Source organism: Oncorhynchus gorbuscha, linkage group LG23, assembly GCF_021184085.1.
Source record: "Oncorhynchus gorbuscha isolate QuinsamMale2020 ecotype Even-year linkage group LG23, OgorEven_v1.0, whole genome shotgun sequence".
Lineage (NCBI taxonomy): Eukaryota > Metazoa > Chordata > Actinopteri > Salmoniformes > Salmonidae > Oncorhynchus > Oncorhynchus gorbuscha.
Genome location: NC_060195.1, coordinates 842305 through 859443, shown reverse-complemented (window position 1 = coordinate 859443; position 17139 = coordinate 842305). Strand labels below are relative to the sequence as shown.

The 17139-nt window shown below is 49.3% G+C and overlaps 1 protein-coding gene across 1 annotated transcript in view; it reads right to left on the bottom strand.

The window, feature by feature from the left end:
- Positions 1-17139, bottom strand: part of LOC124011565 (transcriptional regulator ATRX-like) — a 96508-nt gene that overhangs the window by 35406 nt on the left and 43963 nt on the right. The window contains 6 exon segments of the mRNA XM_046325022.1: positions 5385-5485; positions 7729-7876; positions 10941-11077; positions 12005-12091; positions 15304-15423; positions 15425-15443. Of these exon segments, the coding sequence (XP_046180978.1) occupies positions 5385-5485; positions 7729-7876; positions 10941-11077; positions 12005-12091; positions 15304-15423; positions 15425-15443 (612 nt within the window).

The window sequence follows — 17139 nt, the reverse complement described above, 5'->3', positions numbered from 1 at the left end:
GTGTCAGACCTCACTAATGCTCGTGGCTGAATGGAACCAAGTCCCCGCAGAAATGTTCCAACAACTAGTGGAAAGCCTTCCCAGAAGAGTGGAGGCTGGTATAGCAGCAATGTTCCCAACATCTAGTGGAAAGCCTTCCCAGAAGAGTGGAGGCTGGTATAGCAGCAATGTTCCAACATCTAGTGGAAAGCCTTCCCAGAAGAGTGGAGGCTGTTATAGCAGCAATGTTCCAACATCTAGCCTTCCCAGAAGAGTGGAAGCTGTTATAGCAGCAATGTTCCATCATCTAGTGGAAAGCCTTCCCAGAAGAGTGGAGGCTGTTATAGCAGCAATGTTCCAACATCTAGTGGAAAGCCTTCCCAGAAGAGTGGAGACTGTTATAGCAGCAATGTTCCAACATCTAGTGGAAAGCCTTCCCAGAAGAGAGGAGGCTGTTATAGCAGCAAAGGTGTAGGAGATGTTGGACGAGCAGTCCACATACTTGTGGTCACGTAGTGTACTCAATGAGAGAAGGCGGCACTGAGAAAATCAGTAACATCACTTCCTGGAGTAGATCAAACTGAGCATGACACCATGTGGAGATGTAAGTGCTGAGAGAGAAGAGAGGAGAACGGAGAGGGGAGAACGGAGAACTGTGATGCACTTCCTAACCTGCCAAATGTATGACCATAGTAGACACAGATTTCCCACAGATTACACAGATCCACAAAGAATTAGAAAACCAATTAAATGTTGATCAACTCACGGCAGCAAGATGTGTGACCTGTTGCCACCAGAAAAGGGCAACCAGTGAAGAACAAACACCATTGTAAATTCCCTTTTGTAACTATTTGCACATTGTTACAATGTATATAGACATAATGTGACATTTGAAATGTCTCTGTTCTTTTGGAACTTCTGTGAGTGTAATGTTTACTGTTAATTTTTCTTGTTTATTTCACTTTTGTTTATTATCTACTTAACTTGCTTTGGCAATGTTAACATATGTTTCCCATGCCAATAAAGCCCTTCAATTGAAATTGATTTGAGAGATGTAAACTAAAGTACTGAGAGAACAGCGATAGTGGAGGCCAGGCCAAACGCGAGAGTGATCAGCCTTTTAATATAGCCTGCTAAACACACACGCATGCAGCCTGCTTCACAACTAACATTCAGTATGGTTCCAATTACTTCACTGATCTTTTCATTACAAATTGCTACCCCTTAAGCAAACATTTTTTTGTGTTATATATATTTTTTTTTTAAAGAGTCAAGGTCTAATCATTTTCAAAACGTAAGCAAAACCAGATGCCAAGGCTTAATTAAGAACATGACCTAACGCCAGAGGCTGTGTTTGTTGAGAGGGGCAGAGAGAAATACTCTGTGCATGTACCAGTACACATGTTGCATGTCTTCAGTGTTGTTTTCTCTCATTACTACCCCGCCACGGCCTCCTCCGGCAACAACCCGCCACGGCCTCCTCCGGCAACAACCCGCCACGGCCTCCTCCGGCAACAACCCGCCACGGCCTCCTCCGGCAACAACCCGCCACGGCCTCCTCCGGCAACAACCCGCCACGGCCTCCTCCGGCAACAACCCGCCACGGCCTCCTCCGGCAACAACACGCCACGGTCTCCTCCGGTAACAACACGCCACGGTCTCCTCCGGTAACAACACGCCACGGTCTCCTCCGGTAACAACCCGCCACGGTCTCCTCCGGCAACAACCCGCCACGGTCTCCTCCGGCAACAACACGCCACGGTCTCCTCCGGTAACAACACGCCACATTAGACCAGGACCCATAGGGTAGGGCACTACATTAGACCAGGACCCATAGGGTAGGGCACTACATTAGACCAGGACCCATAGGGTAGGGCACTACATTAGACCAGGACCCATAGGGTAGGGCACTACATTAGACCAGGACCCATAGGGTAGGGCACTACATTAGACCAGGGCCCACAGGGTAGTGCACTACATTAGACCAGGACCCATAGGGTAGTGCACTACATTAGACCAGGGCCCACAGGGTAGTGCACTACATTAGACCAGGGCCCACAGGGTAATGCACTACATTAGACCAGGGCCCATAGAGGTAGTGCCCTACAGTAGACCAGGGCCCATAGGGGTAGGGCACTACATTAGACCAGGGCCCACAGGGTAATGCACTACATTAGACCAGGGCCCACAGGGTAGTGCACTACATTAGACCAGGGCCCATAGAGGTAGTGCACTACATTAGACCAGGGCCCATAGAGGTAGTGCACTACATTAGACCAGGACCCACAGGGTAGTGCACTACATTAGACCAGGGCCCATAGGGTAGTAGAGGTAGTGCACTACATTAGACCAGGGCCCATAGAGGTAGTGCACTACATTAGACCAGGGCCCATAGAGGTAGTGCACTACATTAGACCAGGGCCCATAGAGGTAGTGCACTACATTAGACCAGGGCCCATAGAGGTAGTGCACTACATTAGACCAGGGCCCCTAGAGGTAGTGCACTACATTAGACCAGGGCCCATAGAGGTAGTGCACTACATTAGACCAGGACCCATAGAGGTAGTGCACTACATTAGACCAGGGCCCACAGGGTAGTGCACTACATTAGACCAGGGCCCATAGGGTAGTGCACTACATTAGACCAGAGCCCATAGGGTAGTGCCCTACATTAGACCAGGACCCATAGAGGTAGTGCACTACATTAGACCAGGGCCCATAGAGGTAGTGCACTACATTAGACCAGGGCCCATAGAGGTAGTGCACTACATTAGACCAGGGCCCATAGAGGTAGTGCACTACGTTAGACCAGGACCCACAGGGTAGTGCACTACATTAGACCAGGGCCCACAGGGTAATGCACTACATTAGACCAGGGCCCATAGAGGTAGTGCACTACATTAGACCAGGACCCATAGAGGTAGTGCACTACATTAGACCAGGGCCCACAGGGTAGTGCACTACATTAGACCAGGGCCCATAGAGGTAGTGCACTACATTAGACCAGGGCCCATAGAGGTAGTGCACTACATTAGACCAGGGCCCATAGAGGTAGTGCACTACATTAGACCAGGACCCATAGAGGTAGTGCACTACATTAGACCAGGGCCCACAGGGTAGTGCACTACATTAGACCAGGGCCCATAGGGTAGTGCACTACATTAGACCAGAGCCCATAGGGTAGTGCCCTACATTAGACCAGGACCCATAGAGGTAGTGCACTACATTAGACCAGGGCCCATAGAGGTAGTGCACTACATTAGACCAGGGCCCATAGAGGTAGTGCACTACATTAGACCAGGGCCCATAGGGGTAGGGCACTACATTAGACCAGGGCCCATAGGGTAGTGCACTACATTAGACCAGGGCCCATAGAGGTAGTGCCCTATATAGGGAATACCTATTGAGGACAGAACCGTCCTCCTATCCATCAGTAGTTAGTTTAGTGATATAAGCCTGGTATTGAGGTACAAAACATTTCAGTCCAATTTGTGGTGAGAGGAATTTAAATCCAAAACATCGGGATCTGCTACTGTTGATCAGTCACTTTATTCTTATGTTTTGGGATCCTGAGTGGTGCAGCGGTCTAACATGCGCTTCCACCCGAGACACCGCCCCCCAGAGACACCGCCCCCTCAGAGACACCGTCCCCCCCAGAGACACCGTCCCCCAGAGACACCGTCCCCCCAGAGACACCGTCCCCCCAGAGACACCGTCCCCCAGAGACACCGTCCCCCAGAGACACCGTCCCCCAGAGACACCGTCCCCCAGAGACACCGTCCCCTAGAGACACCGCCCCCAGAGACATCGTCCCCCAGAGACACCGTCCCCCAGAGACACCGTCCCCCAGAGACATCGTCTGCATGTTGAGGTTGTCCTCCCACACCAGAAGAGATCAGGACATGTGGTCAGGTCAGTGGTGTGGTCAGGTCAGTGGTGTGGTCAGCGGTCAGGTCAGTGGTGTGGTCAGTGGTCAGGTCAGTGGTCAGGTCAGTGGTGTGGTCAGTGGTCAGGTCAGTGGTGTGGTCAGGTCAGTGGTGTGGTCAGCGGTCAGGTCAGTGGTCAGGTCAGTGGTGTGGTCAGTGGTCAGGTCAGTGGTGTGGTCAGGTCAGCGGTGTGGTCAGGTCAGTGGTGTGGTCAGGTCAGGTCAGCGGTGTGGTCAGTGGTGTGGTCAGGTCAGGTCAGCGGTGTGGTCAGTGGTGTGGTCAGTGGTGTGGTCAGTGGTGTGGTCAGTGGTCAGGTCAGTGGTGTGGTCAGTGGTGTGGTCAGCGGGGTGGTCAGGTCAGTGGTGTGGTCAGTGGTCAGTGGTGTGGTCAGCGGTCAGGTCAGTGGTCAGGTCAGTGGTGTGGTCAGGTCAGGTCAGTGGTGTGGTCAGGTCAGTGGTGTGGTCAGTGGTCAGGTCAGTGGTGTGGTCAGTGGTGTGGTCAGGTCAGTGGTGTGGTCAGTGGTGTGGTCAGTGGTGTGGTCAGTGGTGTGGTCAGTGGTCAGGTCAGTGGTGTGGTCAGCGGTCAGGTCAGTGGTGTGGTCAGCGGTCAGGTCAGTGGTGTGGTCAGGTCAGCGGTGTGGTCAGTGGTGTGGTCAGGTCAGGTCAGCGGTGTGGTCAGTGGTGTGGTCAGTGGTCAGGTCAGTGGTGTGGTCAGTGGTGTGGTCAGTCGTCAGTGGTGTGGTCAGTGGTGTGGTCAGTGGTCAGGTCAGTGGTGTGGTCAGTGGTCAGTGGTGTGGTCAGCGGGGTGGTCAGGTCAGTGGTGTGGTCAGTGGTCAGTGGTGTGGTCAGCGGTCAGGTCAGTGGTCAGGTCAGTGGTGTGGTCAGGTCAGGTCAGTGGTGTGGTCAGGTCAGTGGTGTGGTCAGTGGTCAGGTTAGTGGTGTGGTCAGGTCAGTGGTGTGGTCAGTGGTGTGGTCAGGTCAGTGGTGTGGTCAGTGGTGTGGTCAGTGGTGTGGTCAGTGGTCAGGTCAGTGGTGTGGTCAGCGGTCAGGTCAGTGGTGTGGTCAGCGGTCAGGTCAGTGGTGTGGTCAGGTCAGCGGTCAGGTCAGCGGTGTGGTCAGTGGTGTGGTCAGGTCAGTGGTGTGGTCAGGTCAGTGGTGTGGTCAGCGGTCAGTGGTGTGGTCAGGTCAGCGGTGTGGTCAGCGGTGTGGTCAGCGGTGTGGTCAGTGGTGTGGTCAGTGGTGTGGTCAGTGGTCAGGTCAGTGGTGTGGTCAGTGGTCAGGTCAGCGGTGTGGTCAGTGGTGTGGTCAGCGGTGTGGTCAGCGGTGTGGTCCAGTGAGCCGGTGGTGCACATAACGGACGAGGTTGGGAAACACTAAGCTCGGGGTTGTTTGTGGACAGTGTCCTGGGACTACCTCTGTAATGAGAGGGTTGTCCCTCTCTTCTAGGGGGGAGGGGTTAGGGTGTAGGGCAGTACAGTACCTTTGTAGGGAGAAGGTTTCTCCTCCTCTTTGGCTCGGCCAGACAGCTCCAGGAAGTCTTCAATCAGGTCCAGAGAGATGAGAGACTGACTGAACACCAGACTGACGAGGGGACAGAAGAGACAGAGACTGACTGAACACCAGACTGACGAGGGGACAGAAGAGACAGAGACTGACTGAACACCAGACTGACGAGGGGACAGTAGAGATCAGAGACTGACTGAACACCAGACTGACGAGGGGACAGTAGAGATCAGAGACTGACGAGGGGACAGTAGAGATCAGAGACTGACGAGGGGACAGTAGAGATCAGAGACTGACTGAACACCAGACTGACGAGGGGACAGAAGAGATCAGAGACTGACTGAACACCAGACTGACGAGGGGACAGTAGAGATCAGAGACTGACGAGGGGACAGAAGAGATCAGAGACTGACTGAACACCAGACTGACGAGGGGACAGAAGACACTGTCAACATCACACCATCACTGGACTGTCTGTCAAGTTAACAGGACATTTGAAAACATGAAAAATGCGCCATTTAAGCGTTTCATTCAAGCACTTAGCATTGATCAATTCTTCTTGTCTCAAGAGTGTTTTCAGAGCTTGTCTCCTTACACTTTGTCCCCAACCTCCTCCTTTGTGGTGATGAACTGATATGTATTTAGGTGGGACGACACCTGGAGTGGCCTCTTCATAACTGTCTGGACCATGATAGTTCGTTGGTGATGTGGACACCAAGAAACTTTAAAATCTCGACCTGCCCCGTCGATGTGAATGGGGCCCATTCGGCCCTCCTTTTCCTGTAGTCCACGATCAGCTCCTTTGTCTTGATCACATTGAGGGAGAGGTTGTTGTCCTGGCACCACACTGCCAGGTCTCTGACCCTCGATGTTGTCAACAAACTTAAGGATGGTGTTGGAGTCATGCCTAGCCACCCAGTCGTGAGTGAACAGGGAGTAGAGGAGGGGTCTAAGCACGTACCCCTGAGGGGCCCCTGTGTTGAGGATCAACGTGGCAGATGTGTTGTTCCCTACCCTTACCACCTGGGGGCGGCCCGTCAGAAAGTCCAGGATCCAGTTGGAGGGGGAGGTGTTAAGTCCCAGGGTCCTTAGCTTATTGATGAGCTTTGAGGGCACTATGGTGTTGAACGCTGAGCTGTAGTCAATGAATAGCATTCTCACATAGGTGTTCCTTTTGTCCAGGTGGGAAAGGGCAGTGTGGATTGCAATAGAGATTGCATCATCTGTGGATCTGTTGGGGTGGTATGCAAATTTGAGTGGGTCTAGGGTTTCTGGGATAATGGGGTTGATGTGAGCAATGACCAGCCTTTCAAAGAACTTCATGGTTACCAGCGTGAGTGCTACAGGGCAGTAGTCATTTAGGCAGGTTACCTTCGCATTCTTGGGCACAGGGACTGTGGTGGTCTGTTTGAAATATCTTGGTATTACAGACTCGGTCAGGTTGAACCTGTCAGTGAAGACACTTGCCAGTTGGTCTGCGCATGCTCAGAGTACACGTTCTGGTAATCCGTGCTATCCCGCGACCTGTGAAAGTTGATCTGTTTAAAAGCTACGGCTAGCGTGATCACACAGTCATCCGGAACAGCTGGTGCTCTCATATATGATTCGGTGTTGCTTGCCTCGAAGCGAGCATAAAAGTAACGTCCTGGTAATCCGTCTGGCACCATTGTTGACATGTTTAAAGGTCTTGCTCACATCGGCTACAGAGAGCGTGATCACACAGTCGTTCGGAACAGCTGGTGCTCTCATGCATGCTTCTGTTTTGCTTTCCTCAAAGCAAGCAAAAAAGGGCATTTAGCCCGTCTGGTAGGCTTGCATCACTGTGCAGCTCACGGCAGGTTTCCCTTTGTAGTCTGTAATAGTTTGCAAGCCCTGTCACGTCGCTGAGCGTCAGAGCCGGTGTCGTATGATTCGATCTTAGTCCTGTATTGACGCTTTGCCCATTCGATGGTTCGTCTGAGGGCGGGATTTCTTACAAACGTCCGGATTAGTGTCCTACACCTTGAAAGTTGCTGCTCTAGGCTTTAGCTCGGTGATGATGTTGCCTTTAAACCATAGCTTCTGGTTTCGATATGTACTTACGGTCACCGTCGTCGATAAACATATTTATGAAGCTGGTGATCAAAGGATGTTCTTCACATCGTTTTGAATTTAAATAAAATTGTACACTGAAGGCTGTAAAGCCGAAACATCTGTGTCCATGATGCAGTGAAAATAATACAAAGAAATGTAATAATGAAGCTGTATGTAAAATTATTTCTCTTTGAATTGGTGGGTTTCTGGTTCTTCTTCCACCTCAAATGTATATTATAGTTACTTACATTTTGTCCTCCACCTCCTCGGCCATGCGGAGAATCTCAAACAGCAGCACCATTTTCCCAGAATGCTCCAGGATCTCAGAGTCAGCCTCCGTAACAAACTCCTTGTGCCAGTCAGGACTCCTGGTGCCAGGGCTGGAGGCCGGACGCACTGGGGAGGGCAGAGGGTAAGAATTTATATATTTTTTCATTAGGATTAGTGACAGCTAGTCTTACTGGGGTCCGACACATAACGAAAAATTAGACAAAATACTTAATATACATACATTTTAAATCATTAACATGTAGAACAGTACACAACAAGCAGGTCACATGGGGGAGAGGAGTTGTGTTGCTTCACTTGCGCTAGATAAGATGGGAGTTCGGCTCTGTATAATACTGTATGTTTCTGTACATTTTTTCTGGAAAAGACCCCTGGTGGCAATGCTGGTGTGATAAGTGTTGGTGCTGTGTGTAAGTTGATTACGCAAACAATTTGGAATTTCCAACTATGTTTATTTTAACAAGTAGTGACAGTCAGTCTTTCCTCAACTCTCAGCCAAGACACTGACATGCGTAGTATCTATATGAACTTTCTAGTTACAATGAAGAGCAAGACGTGCAGCTCTGTTCTGGGCCAGCTGTAGTTTAACTTCCCTAGGGTAGGGGGCAGCGTTCTGAATTTCGGATGAAAAGCATGCACAAATTAAACTGTCTGCTACTCAGTCCCAGAATATAGGATATGCATATAATTCGTAGATTTGGATGGAAAACACTCTAAAGTTTCCAAAACTGTTAAAATAATGTCTGTGAGTATAACAGAACTGATATGGCAGGTGAAAACCTGAGGAATATCCATCCAGGAAGTACTATTATTTTGAAACGCTGTTTTTCCATTGAAAGCCTATCCACCATACAAAGACTTAGGACCCACTTCACGAGCTCTGTGCCTTCCTCTACATGTGACCAGTCTTTAGGCATTGTTTCAGGCTTTTACTCTGAAAAATGAGGGAGATACAGCACTTTCAATCAGTGGCCAGTGGACATTTCCATTCATCAGCCATGTGCCTGATCAGGAACGCACCTTTCTTGTTTCTCCTTTCCTATTGACGAAGCTTTTGTCCGGTTAAAATATTATTGATTATTTATGACAAAAACAACCCGAGGATTGATTTTAAACATCGTTTGGCATGTTTCTATGAACTTTTATTCTACTTTTTAAAAACTTTTCGTCCTGGAATTAGTGCACGCGCCTTCTGCATTCGGATTACTGGACAAACCATGCGAACAAAAAGGAGGTTTTTGGTCATAAAGAGGGACATTATCGAACAAAACAAACATTTATTGTCTAACATGAAGACCTGGGAGAGCCACCAGATGAAGATCATCAAAGGTATGTGATTAATTTTAATGCTATTTCTGACTTTCATGACACTCCTTGGCTGGAAAATGCATGCATGCGTTTCTGTGGCTAGGAGCTGACCTTACATAATAGCAAAGTATGCTTTCGCCGTAAAGCGTTTTTTTGAAATGGGACACAGCGGTTGCATTAAGGAGAAGTTTATCTATATTTCCATGAAAACATTTGTATAGTTTATCAATGTTGATGATGAGTATTTCTGTTATTTGATGTGGCTCTCTGCACTTTCACCGGATGTTTGTTTGAGACAATGCATTTCTGACCACAACTCGGATTTTTGGACATAAATATGAACTTTACCGAACAAAACATACATGTATTGTGTAACATGAAGTCCTATGAGTGTCATCTGATGAAGATCATCAAAGGTTAGTGATTAATTTGATCTATATTTCTGCTTTTTGTGAATCCTCTCTTTGGCTGGAAAAATGGCTGTGTTATTCTGTGAATAGGCACTCACCTAACATAATCGTTTGGTTTGCTTTCGTCGTAAAGCCTTTTTGAAATCGGCTGGATTTACAACAAGTGTATCTTTAAAATACATGTATGTTTGAGGAATTTTAATTAATTTTAATTAATTAATTTTAATTATGGGATTTCTGTTGTTTTGAATTTGGCGCCCTGCAGTTTTCACTGGCTGTTGACGAGGTGGGACGCTATGAACCGTTTCTGTCTGTAATAAGGACTTTTGTGGAGAAGAACTCATTCTGATTGGTTGGGCCTGGCTCACAAGGACAAGGTCTATGCCCTCCCGGTGCCCACCAGCACCCAGTCCTGTGTAATCATTGATTAGGGTGTAATGAATTTATTTCAATTGACTGATGTCCGTCTATGAACTGTAACTCAGTAAAAACCTTGATGCATTTATATTTTCGTTCAGCATATTAAACCATTTATATTTTCGTTCAGCATATTAAACCAACCAGGCAAATCAACGAGACAACAGTCCTCCTGAACTGAGCTGCAGGAGAGGAAGGAAACAGCTCTGAGGTGTCACCATGAGGCCACTGGTCATTTTAAAACATCTACCAGGGTTCAATGGATGTGATGGGAGAAAACTGAGGATGGATCAACAACATTGTAGTGACTCCACAAGAATGACCTCAATGACAGAGTGAAAAAAATACACACACAGGGAATAAAAAAATATTCCATAACTTGGAACGCTCTTCGGCCAAAGTGCAAAGGCTTATGTTCCAACATCACTGAGTACCACTCTCCATGTTTTCAAGCATGGCGGTGGCTGCATCATGTTATGGGTATGCTTGTAAGTGGACAAAACCAGGGAGTTTTTTTTAGGACAAAAAGGAAACGGAATGGAGCTAAGCACAGGCAAATTCCTAGAGGAAAACCTGCTTCAGTCTGCTTTCCACCAGACACTGGGAGATGAATTCACCTTTCAGCATGACAGGCCAATTCTACACTGGAGTTGCTTACCAAGACAGTGAATGTTCCCGACTGGCAGTTTTGACTTACATCTCGTTGAAATGGTTGCGTAGCAATGATCAACAACCAATTTGACTGAGCTTGAAGAATTTAGAGTAGATGATTATATGGGCGATTACAAAATTGTACAATCCAGGTGTGCAACGCTCTTATGAGAGTTAACCAAGAAGACTCCCAGCTGTAGTCGCTACCAAAGGTGTTTCTAACATCTATTGACTCAGGGAGCTGAACACTTACGACAATGATAATTTAATGTATTAACCTTTAAAAAATAAAACACACACATTATATATATAACAACATAACATTATAACTGTACATTTCTAGTCAGGTAACAATCTACAGGCTCTATATAATTCTATTTCTATACCTTCCTCCTGTGGCTCCGCCCGGTTGCGGCTGGAGGGGTCTCCCCCTCGGGAGCTGGTGTTCCACTCCTTAATCACCTCGAGAGCGTCACTGTCTGAGTCACTGTCCTTCTTCCTGGCCTTCCCCCGCTTCTTCTTCCTACAGGGGGGGGCAGAGCAGAGCAACGTTGTAAGACAGTCAGGTGATAAAATGTCAGACAAGAAACAACCTGTAAACTTGCTAGAAAATGTACCTATTTTCCCAGAGTAGGGTTGTCACAATACCAACATTTGACCAACAAAGTGATGCCAGACCAAGTATCACGATACAGAGTAATATGGTGATACCACGAAGTTGGCCCCGCCCCCTCAGGATGCCTGTCCCCATTTCCTATTGGTTCTGCCCGTGCGCTGCACAAAGCTCTGATTTTCACACCTCTACTCAACACACTTCGATTGACCTTCACACTTTACAGTACAATACAAAAAGGCTACTGCAGAAAACAGATGCTTTGCTCATATCCAAATGCCTACCTGTGATTGGGCAGGATGAATGTGGTAAGGAATATACACAGTGTACAAAACATTAAGAACACCTTCCTAATATTGAGTTGCGCTCCCTTTTGCCCCTCAGAACAGCCTCAATTTGTCGGGGCACGGACTCTACAAAGTGTCGAAAGCGTTGACTCCAATGCTTCCCAAAGTTGTGTGAAGTTGGCCGAATGTCCTTCGGGTGGTGGATTATTCTTGATATACACAGGAAACTGTTCGAGTGTGAAAACCCCAGGATCGTTGCAGTTCTTGACACAAACCGGTGCGCCTGGCACCTACTACCATACCCCGTTCAAAGGCACTTCAATATTTTGTTGCCTATTCTCCCTCTGGGCCTCTGTTATAGCGCGATGGGTGAAACTCTGGGCCTCTGTTATAGCTCGATGGGTGAAACTCTGGGCCTCTGTTATAGCTCATTGAGCTATAACAGAGGCCTCTGTTATAGCGCGATGGGTGATACACCCTCTGTTAGCTGGGTAACAGAGGCCCTGAGTATCACCCATTGAAACTTGGGCCTTGTGTCCCTGAAAATTACTTTTTCTGTTTCTCAATGTCCTCAGAGGTCATGCTTAAAGAAGATTCCTCGGTCTCCAATGGGATGAAACTCTCCATGCTGTCCTCAATGGGTGAAACTACCCTCTGTTAAAGCTAAAACACAAGACACACAGTAAGCCCCCCTCTGTTAAGACACAGTCAGCCCCCTAAGACACAGTCACTGGGCCCTGTTAAGACACAGTCAGCCCCCTCTAAGACACAGTCAGCCCCCAAGACACAGTCAGCCCCCTGTTAAGACACAGTCAGCCCCCTGTTAAGACACAGTCAGCCCCCCTGTTAAGACACAGTCAGCCCCCTGTTAAGACACAGGGTCAGCCCCCTGTTAAGACACAGGTGAGCCCCCTGTTAAGACACAGTGAGCCCCCAAGACACAGTCAGCCCCCTGTTAGACACAGTCAGCCCCCCTCTGTTAAGACACAGTCAGCCCCCTGTTAAGACACAGTCAGCCCCCCTGTTAAGACACAGTCAGCCCCCTGTTAAGACACAGTGAGCCCCCTGTTAAGACACAGTCAGCTCCCCTGTTAAGACACAGTCAGCCCCCTCAAGACACAGTCAGCCCCCTCAAGACACAGTCTGCCCCCTGTTAAGACACAGTCAGCCCCCCTGTTAAGACACAGTCAGCCCCCCTGTTAGACACAGTCAGCCCCCCTGTTAAGACACAGTCAGCCCCCTAAGACACAGGGTGAGCCCCCCTAAGACACAGTCAGCCCCAGTCCAAGACACAGTCAGCCCCAGTTAAAGCCAAGGGTGACACAGTCAGCCCCAGTCTAAGACACAGTCAGCCCCAGTCTAAGACACAGTCAGCCCCCTCTGTTAGACACAGGGTCAGCCCCCCCTCTGTTAAGACACAGTCAGCCCTCCCCCCAAGATAGTCAGCCCTCCCCCTCAAGATAGTCAGCCCTCCCCTGTTAGACAATGGGTGATACTCCCCTGTTAAAGCTCAATGGGTGATACTCAATGGGTGATACTCTAAGACACAGTCAGCCCCCTCTGTTAGACACAATGGGTCAGCCCCCTGTTAAGACACAGTCTCCCCTGTTAAAGCCAAGACACAGTCTGGGCCCAGTTAAAGCTCAAGGGTGATACAGTCAGCCCCAGTCCAAGACACAGTCAGCCCCAGTCCAAGACACAGTCAGCCCCAGTTATAGCTCAAGACACAGTCAGCCCCTGTCCAAGACACAGTCATACCCCAGTCCAAGACACAGTCAGCCCCAGTTATAGACACAGTCAGCCCCAGTTATAGACAATGTCAGCTCCCTGTTAAGACACAGTCATACCCCAGTCCAAGACACAGTCAGCCCCAGGGTGACACAGTCAGCCCCAGTCCAAGACACAGTCAGCCCCCCTGTTAAGACACAGGGTGAGCCCCCCTGTTAGACACAGTCAGCCCCCCTCTGTTAAGACACAGGGTGAAACCCCTCTGTTAAGACACAGGGTGATACTCCCCCTCAAGACACAGTCAGCGCCCCCTCAAGACACAGTCAGCCCAATGGGTGACCCCCTGACACAGTCAATGGGTGAAACTCCCCCAGACACAGTGATACTCAGCCCTCCCCCAGACACAGTCAGCCCCCTCTGTTAGACACAGGGTCAGCCCCCCTGTTATACACAGGGTGAGCTCCCCTGTTAGACACAGTCAGCCCTCCCCCTGTTAGACACAGTCAGCCCTGGGCCCTGTTAGACACAATGGGTGAGCCTCCCCTCTGTTAGACACAATGGGTCAGCCCTCCCCCTGTTATACACAGTCAGCCCTGGGCCCCGTTAGACACAGGGTCAGCCCTCCCCTCTGTTAGACACAGTGAGCCCTGGGCCCTGTTAGAGCACAATGGGTCAGCCCTCCCCCTGTTAAAGCACAGTCAGTCCGGGCCCCTGAGACACAGTCCTGCCGCCCCCAAGACACAGTCCTGGGCCCCTGTTAAGACACAGTCCTGGGCCTCCCCCAAGACACAGTCCTGGGCCCCCCAAGACACAGTGAAACTCTGGGCCCCTGTTAAGACACAGTCCGGGCCCCTGTTAAGACACAGGGTCACTCTGGCCCCTAAGACTCAGTCAGCTCTGCCCCTCTGTTAGACACAGTCCTGGGCCCCTGTTAAGACACAGGGTCCTGGGCCTCCCTTAAGACTCAGTCCGATACTCTGCCCCCTAAGACACAGTCCGAAACTCTGGCCCCCTGTTAAGACACAGGGTCAGCTCTGGCCCCTGTTAAGCACAGTCAGCTCGGGCCCCCTGTTAAGACAATGTCAGATACTCTGGCCCCTGTTAAGCACAGTCAGCCGGCCCCTGTTAAGACACAGTCAGCTCTGGGCCCCCTAAGACACAATGGGTCATACTCTGGGCCCTGTTAAGACTCAGTCAGCCTGGCCCTAAGACACAGTCAGCCGGCCCCCTAAGACACAGTGATACTCTGGCCCCCTAAGAGCTCAATGGGTGATACTCTGGGCCCTGTTAAGACACAGGTCATACCTGGGCCCTGTTAAAGCTCAATGGGTGATACTCTGGGCCCTGTTAAAGCTCAATGGGTGATACTCCCTCTGTTAAAGACAATGGGTGAGCTCTGCTCCCTGTTAAGACACAATGGGTGAGCCGCCCCCTAAGACACAGGGTCAGCCGCCCCTAAGACACAGGGTCAGCCTCCCCCTAAGACACAGTCAGCCCCCTTAGTATGTTCTCCTGGGGTTTAGTGAAGCATGTTAGTATGTTCTCCTGGGGTTGCTCAATGTGATAGCGTGTTGTATGTTCTCCTGGGGTTGAGTGTGGGCGTGTTTATATGTTCTCCTGGGGTTTCAATGTGATACTCGTGTTAGTATGTTCTCCTGGGGTTGAGTGTAGCGTGTTTATATGTTCTCCTGGGGTTGAGTGCTCAATGCGTGTTTGTATGTTCTCCTGGGGATTGAGTGTAGCGTGTTTATATGTTCTCTGGGGTTTCAGTGTAGCGTGTTAGTATGTTCTCTGGGGTTTTAGTGGGTGATACGTGTTAGTATGTTCTCCTGGGGTTTCAATGTGATACTCTGCGTGTTAGTATGTTCTCTGGGGTTGAGTGTAGCGTGTTTATATGTTCTCCTGGGGTTGAGGGTGAAACTCGTGTTAGTATGTTCTCCTGGGGTTGAGTGTAGCGTGTTTATATGTTCTCCTGGGGTTTACTGTGGCGTGTTAGTATGTTCTCCTGGGGTTGCTCAATGGGTGATAGCGTGTCGGTTAGTGGGTGATTGGGGCAGCTGATACAGACCCAATGTCGTTCCCTCAACCTGTTTTCTTAGCTGATGAGTGTGTGTGAGTCCGTCTGTGTATACCTTGTTTTCCTTGCTGATGTAGTCCAGCTGCAGGCACCAGGGATGGGTCCAGATTCTGCTGAGCATCTGGAAGTCCTGGAAGAGTTTGGTGCCGGCACGACCCGACCCCCTCCACCACGTTCCCAGTACCTGCCCCAGGCACACGCACAGAAGAGACAGAGAGAGAACATGTGTGTCACACCAACCACAGCTGAGTAAGGTACCACTCCTTCACATCAACACCAGAACACCGTAAGAGAAGACTGAAAGAGACAAACCTGGATTGCTAAACGTTACAGCCTTATTCTAAAATGGATTCAATTAAATGTATTCCTCAATCTACACAGCCCCCCCAAAAAAAACTGGTTTCAAATGTTACGCAAATTTCAAATAAAAAAACTGAAATATCTTATTTACATAAGTATTCAGACCCTTTCCTTTGAGACTTGATCATTGAGATGTTTCTACAACTTGGAGTCCAACTGTAGTAAATTCAACTGATTGGACATGATTTGGAAAGGCACACACCTGTCTATATTAGGCCCCACGGTTGACAGTGCATGTCAGAGCAAAAACCAAGCCATGAGGTCGAAGGAATGGTCCGTAGAGCTCCGAGACAGGATTGTGTCGAGGCGCAGATCTGGGGAAGCGTGCCAAAACATTTCTGCAGCATTGAAGGTCCCCCAAGAACACAATGGCCTCAATCATTCTTAAATGGAAGAAGTTTGGAATCACCAAGACTCTTCCTAGAGCTGGTCGCCCGTTCCAAACTGCGGTCGAGCTCTAGAGTTCCTCTGTGGAGATGGGAGAACCTTCCAGAAGGACAATCATCTCTCCAGCACTCCACCAATCAGGCTTTTATGGTAGAGTGGCCAGACGGAAGCCACTGCTCAGTAAAAGGCACATGACAACCCACTTGGAGTTTGCCAAAAGTCACCTAAAGACTCTCAGACCATGAGAAACAAGATTCTCTGGTCTGATGAAACCAAGATCGAGCTCTTTGGCCTGAATGCCAAGCATCACGCCAGGACGTTCCATCCCTACGGTGAAGCATGGTGGTGGCAGCATCATGTCTGGAGGAAACCTTACACCATCCCTACGGTGAAGCATGGTGGTGGCAGCATCATGTCTGGAGGAAACCTTGCACCATCCCTACGGTGAAGCATGGTGGTGGCAGCATCATGTCTGGAGGAAACCTTGCACCATCCCTACGGTGAAGCATGGTGGTGGCAGCATCATGTCTGGAGGAAACCTTGCACCATCCCTACGGTGAAGCATGGTGGTGGCAGCATCATGCTGTGGGAACATATTGAACTGTTTAGACTAAAAACTGGTTCAAACCAGACCTCTGGGTCATAATGAACTGTTTAGACTAGAGACCAGACCTCTGGGTCAACTAATGAACTGTTTAGACAGATTTGACCAGACCTCTGGGTCATAATGAACTGTTTAGAGTGCTAGAGACCAGACCATGAGGTCTGGGTCATAATGAACTGTTTAGACTAGAGACCAGACCATTGAAGGTCATAATGAACTGTTTAGAATGGAAGAGAATCCAGACCTCCTGGCTGTCATAATGAACTGTTTAGACTAGAGACCAGACCTCTGGGTCATAATGAACTGTTTAGACTAGGGACCAGACCTCTGGGTCATAATGAACTGTTTAGACTAGGGACCAGACCTCTGGGTCATAATGAACTGTTTAGACTAGAGACCAGACCTCTGGGTCATAATGAACTGTTTAGACTAGAGACCAGACCTCTGGGTCATAATGAACTGTTTAGACTAGGGACCAGACCTCTGGGTCATAATGAACTGTTTAGATCTAGAAGACCAGACCTCTGTG